At 45.2% G+C, this 5659-nt stretch overlaps 1 protein-coding gene across 1 annotated transcript; it reads right to left on the bottom strand.

The window, feature by feature from the left end:
- Nucleotides 1-655: 655 nt before the first annotated feature.
- LOC140581307 (speedy protein A-like) lies at nucleotides 656-4306 on the bottom strand. The gene is made up of 10 exons (XM_072703530.1): nucleotides 4206-4306; nucleotides 3398-3568; nucleotides 3141-3199; nucleotides 2969-3054; nucleotides 2642-2813; nucleotides 2173-2368; nucleotides 1739-1796; nucleotides 1336-1463; nucleotides 1103-1164; nucleotides 656-912 (listed from the first exon to the last, which is right to left on the bottom strand). The coding sequence occupies exons 2-10, from the start codon at nucleotides 3564-3566 to the stop codon at nucleotides 859-861; spliced, it is 984 nt and encodes a 327-aa protein (XP_072559631.1). The 5' UTR covers nucleotides 3567-3568; nucleotides 4206-4306; the 3' UTR covers nucleotides 656-858.
- Nucleotides 4307-5659: the final 1353 nt, after the last annotated feature.

Raw genomic sequence — 5659 nt, 5'->3', positions numbered from 1 at the left:
AATAAGGGCGTGCCAGGAGTGGACCCCCCCCCCGCACCGGAACCAGAACCACGACTGGTCCCGATTAGTCCCCATCCCCGACCCCGCACAGCCGGCAGGGGCGGCCAACCAGGGTGCTCAGGGGCGCCACAGGCAGCCTGGCAGCAGGGATCCCCCCCCCCAGGCGCAGACCGGAAGAGTCCCGCCCCACCATGCCTGATGGGACCACAACTAGCAACCAAGGACGGGAAAACCCCAGACCCAGAGAAAATCCAGTCTTAGCCTGGGAGGGGCCAGACTGTTCAACAGTAGAACTACTTGGGGGAAAAAGCTGTTTTTTTTTGTTTTTTGCCCACCACCAGCCCCCCCCTCTTCGGAGGACAACTTTATTTTAAATTTAGTGTAAGTGTAAAGATATTCAATCCCAGTGTGGCCACTCTGAACTAAGCCACCCTGGTACCGTGGTTATATATATTATAAAAAAAGGCAAGCGGGTCCAGGGCCAAAGGGCCCCATCAACCGGGAGCCCACCGCCCCCCCCCCGGCGGAGGGCCCCCACACGCCAGAGGGGCCCCAGCCCCCCAAGCCCACCCCCTGGCAGGAAGGATTGCCACCCTCCGCAGCATCCCGGCACACTGCCCATCCCCCCCCCCACCCCCCCGACACTGCCCAACACGAAGTGCACCTCCCCACCTGGGAGAGGACTCAATTTTATAAAAATCTATGACTACAATTAAAAAAACTAAAAAAAAAAAACTAGGGTGAGTGAGATCAGAGTGGCCACACTGAGACTGAATATCTTTACACTGTAACTTTAATTTAAAAAAATAAAATTATGCTTAAGATCTGGGGTTAAGGTTGTCATAGACAGAAGCATACTCACGGTTGAGGAGCTGGAAGCCCAGGCCAGGAAGCAGGGATCCAGAAATGGGGCTGCAAAACAGAAAGCAGGACACTCACAGAGAAATCCGAAAACGTGACACCTGTTACACAGTGTGCTGCAAAAAAATATCATTATTTACAAATGAGGTTTCCTGGGCAATAAGTGAAACTATCCATTTTTTGTATCGCACATTAATAAGTATCAAACTCTTACTGAAAACGTTGTACTTTTGTGCCTCACCTGTATCATATAAAATCCCGGCTGCACGACGATCCAGCATGGAACGAGGGCTCCAACGTGTGCTGCAAGACCAAAAGGGTGGACCGTCCGGCATTAGCATATACAGGAAGGCAATCGTTAGCATACATTTCATCTGTACATTTAACTTCCTGTCGTTTTTGCAACCTGCACCTTCAGTCAATTTCATCCACCCATTTTAACCACTTAATATAAAATTTAATATGACATCTTACCCCCAGAGGGAAATCCAAGGTCCTGAGGCCTTCCTCTAGGGTCAGGATGACTTGGACCTTCCAGTGGATCTGGGCAGCAACTGTGGTCCTTCAGCTGTCCATCCCATGTTCTTTTTGAGCCTCTTCTTCTGAGAGAGAGAAGGATCACCATTAATAGCTAGAAGTTTCTGCTCTTAATTGCACAGATGTCTTGATGTTACCATAATTGGCGCCAAAGACCATCATTTCCAAACAAGGTATTGTGATTTACAGTTAATGTGCTGGAATAGAATACATGTGATGCAGGAATGAAGAACCACGAAATACCTGAAATACTCAGTATAGCACATCTGTAGGAGTAATGAATTAAAGCACACGATTAGGCTGTGTGTGCAGGTTTTCATTCTACCCAAGAAGAACCTACTCTTCATTGATCCGGACCAGGGCTCCATCCTCTTCTGCTTCTCCGCCTTGTGCGCTGGCTGAAAAACGTAGCAGACAACAGTAAATACTGATGCTAAGTGTCTCTAGGCCTGCTAGACTGAGCTAAGACTTTGACCTGTAGCTCTGCTCTCTATGTTTCAGTAAAATGTAATAGGCTCATTAATGGCTGAGAGGTCCACACAAGACAGCGAACAAGGAACTGGGGAAAATCTCAATGAACCAATAGATGGATTGCAAAATGTACAATGAACGTAAAATGTAACTTTTTAATAAAATTTAAGAACAGTGCTCAGTGACAACAATTCTGGGAAGACTAATGTAAATCTAAAAGAAAATAACTGGATCAAGTTGCAGTGCATAAAAACTGACAGATTATGCACTACAGAAAAACTGGCATTTAGAGCTCATACTTACACTCTGGGCTCCCTGCGTGCTCAGAAGCACAAGGTTCCTGGGTGGTCCTCCTGTCGCAGAGCGTGCAGGCGATGGGTGCAGCAGATGGGCCCCGGGGCCGCTGAAGGCCCTCCCTGCCGTAGTGCCGCTGAGCCCCGCTGTGATGTTCGGGGCGCTCCCGCTTCCACAGAGAGTGGGAGGGTACGATGGCCATCACCTGCATGGGGACACGGACATACATGGATCAGATGGCAGAACGTGACTCACTGCGACACCAGCAACAAACACCACTTATGATAACAGTCATTTGGTATCTGCCCCCAAAGACAACAGTGAGCAAACAGCCCTTAGCTTAGCTTAAGTTACAGTAAGACAGAAAAGGTCATTAATGATGAGAAACCCTTCCCTCTGCTCTGAGACATTTCAAGCCTCATGGTGGCTGAAGATTAATGTCATTTACTTGTATTAAAGATCAGACAACATACTGTACCTCCTCACAGCAGCGGGGGCTGACAGCAGTCCTGTACTCCATCCGTGCCCAGAGCTGGTCCTTCTTCTTGAGGAAGGTGGGAAACTGACTTCTCCAGGTTTCACCCAAGGCCCAGGGGAAGATCTCGAACCTGGTTCCCATCTCTTCCTCCTCCATCATGTTAGCAAGATAGCTGGGGAGAGGAAGAATTCACTATTCCAAGATCCATTAGCTGGCTGACCTCCAACAGTTTCATCCAAGACTTATCCTCATGCTGATGGAGGAAATTGTTTTTCTTATTATTTTAACATTCATCTATATTGCCCACCATAGCATGCCGTCACTTACAGGGCGATGAAGAAGTTCATCCTCGTCTGCTCACTAGGAGTGAAGTGAGCTCTCCTGAAGTAAACGAAGGTCATCGCCAGAAGGTACTGAGATGAAGAGCAAAGGGATGGATAAAGTCGTCTCTGCTTTACTTACAGTGATTAATGTAGCAAAACCAATGCATTAAAGTTACCTTGTCAGTCATCTTATAGCAGGAGTCCATGCAGAGGAAATCCTGGATCAGATCATCATCTGAGGGCATCATGAAATAATTTTAGTACTACATACATTTTTTTCAATATTTGAATTCATCCAGTATACATAAAGCAGGCACATATACTGTACTTGTAATGAAATGCATTTTATTTTGATGTTATATTTTCATTACATAAAAGCAGATTTAAAAGATAATTTAAAGCTCTTCCTCACGCTGGAACTAATCTAACCCACCTAGCAGTGTGAAGAAAGCAGCCATTTCCTGCTGCTCCACGATGATGGAGGGACCCCAGCATGTCAGGGATTCCTCCTGCTGCTCTGGGCCGCTGCAGTCTTGCCTGGACGGATCTTGTGCCTCCTGCTGAATGAGGTGCTGGCGCCTGAAGTGCGCGCACCTCGCCATCCCTGCGGAGCAGCGCGGAGGCAGTGGGGTAACTCCGTTAGGGGGCGCACTGACAAGGTGTTAGCCGACCTGTGTTCTAATGCCGGCTTGGGTTGTAAAGCAGGTGAGTCACGTGGTGCAGCTAACTGGCTAACATCCCCTATTACAAAATGTTTGTATTTAAATTGGAGACAAATATGTTGGGTTTTTTTTCCCGCGCTGACTAAACGTAATACTATGGTGTAGCAATATACGTAGTAAACCTCGAATTTCGCGCTAATTAAGCTCAACCTTCAGATGAATATTATGACATGACATAAAGAACACATTGCTGAAAGCTTACTTTAACTGCAAGGAGCTTGTTGTGAAAGAATGTTTAGTTTTCTTCTTTCTGACGGTCTTGAAGTAAAAAAAATGACATGAAAACTTTGACGAAACGGAGTATTTGACTGAGTAATTTTTGTATTAAACACTCGATTTGGATGAAAGGATCTAATTTCTCATTAATAAAACCTTTAAACACTTTACTCTTTACACTGATTTTTTAAAAAGAGCAAAATAACGAATACGGGCACCGGGCAGGCGGTAGGAACCAAACGCGCCCCACTTTGTAGAGCTGACCCCAGCGAAGCGAGGCGCTTTCAGAGATGATCACTGTACCTTTTGGTGATCGCAGGGAATCCCGCTCAACCTCACTGATCTGTATCTTCTTCTTGTAGATGTTGTTTCGCTCAAATGTCGTTGTTTCGCTCAAATGTCGTTCTCTCAATCTTTTGCAATCTCTGCGCAGGTAAATGTTTCCTCAGTGCTCTTTGCCACAGGTGATGTTCGAATCCCGCAACTGTATCCATGGCAACGGCCCGCGACGCACTATATATCAAAAATAAATAATAATAATATTTGTGATCCTGATAGGCTGTTCCCCATATTAGTAATGAGTATTGCCTTTCTATATCTTAAATGTAGTTTTACAAATTAAATTCACCTTTTGATAGGTTAATTGCATCTAATATTAAAGCAAGTCATTGTGGTTACCCTATGTACACGTCGTTTTTGCATTTTAGATATAAAAAGTTTAGATTTTTGATTGACATTTAAATTTATACAGTTTCATCTTATGACTGACGTTTTGAACACAAAATATAAAGTTAGTAGTAAAGTTAATGGCAATCTTGCTATTTGTTGCATAACTTTCAATTTCTGAATAGACTTTAAACAGCTTGTACAGGAGGTAAAAAGATTTTTTGTTAATGTGTTGCCTGATGGCGCTGTTATCAGACTCGGTTGTGGTACAGTGGGTGAGGATGCTGTACTTGTGATCAGAAGGTCACGGATTCAAATTCTGTGGCCGGCAGAGAGATTGTCACATAGCGGGAAGAAACATGGGGAAAATCAAAAGGGGCTTTATTTAGACAAAACGGCGATTAAGGCGAAAGGAAAAGGAGCACAGGGGGCCAAAAACAGGGTACGCATGATCAGACTGTAACACAGGGCAGACCAGGGAGCACAGGCAGGCAGCAAGAACATAACATAACATCACACACATAAGAATACAATGAGCAGACTGGGGAGCTCAGGATGAGGAGGCACTTAAATACATAACAGATGAGGGAGTAAACGAGAGGCACCTGGGATCATCCACACAGGGGCTGAAATGAGAGGCAAGGACTGCGGGGTGTCACAGAACCCTCCCCCACGCATGCACTCCGGGCATGCGAGATCGGCCAGAGAGGGGATCTATACTAGGCGGACGGATGAGGGAAACTCACACCAGCGGAAAAAAACGACAAACCAGATGCTAGAATACAAGACCAGAGGGGGACAGGGACCGGGACCCAGGACAAAAAGATATTTTATTGTCATTGTAAGTACAATGAGATTTAGTTTGGAATGCGCAAGCAGATGCATAGTAAATCTTAGAATTAAATAGGATCCGAGGCATAAAATATAATCCGAGTATAAAATATGTACATATACTATGTATACACACAATATATATTTAAAATTTGGTTAGTTAAGAATATAGGTGGAGAGAGACAGAAAGCCACAATCAATATTAAAAGTGGGCACTGTCAAAGGCCTACCCTTTGTGGTCTGTATTTAAACGCTAGCAG

Source organism: Paramormyrops kingsleyae, chromosome 20, assembly GCF_048594095.1.
Source record: "Paramormyrops kingsleyae isolate MSU_618 chromosome 20, PKINGS_0.4, whole genome shotgun sequence".
In the NCBI taxonomy this organism is placed as follows: Eukaryota; Metazoa; Chordata; class Actinopteri; order Osteoglossiformes; family Mormyridae; genus Paramormyrops; species Paramormyrops kingsleyae.
Note: the sequence above shows the minus strand (reverse complement) of the source record. Positions and strands in the feature narration are given on the sequence as shown.

Bases quoted from the DNA above. Each gene is read 5' to 3' on its own strand.
- LOC140581307 (XM_072703530.1), bottom strand. From the start codon at position 3,566: ATGGCGAGGTGCGCGCACTTCAGGCGCCAGCACCTCATTCAGCAGGAG. The intron at 1,797-2,172 runs GTAAGTATGAGC...TACGTTTTTCAG, and splicing joins GCACGCAGGGAGCCCAGAGT to CCAGCGCACAAGGCGGAGAA. The intron at 913-1,102 runs GTGAGGCACAAA...TCTGTTTTGCAG, and splicing joins CGGGATTTTATATGATACAG to CCCCATTTCTGGATCCCTGC.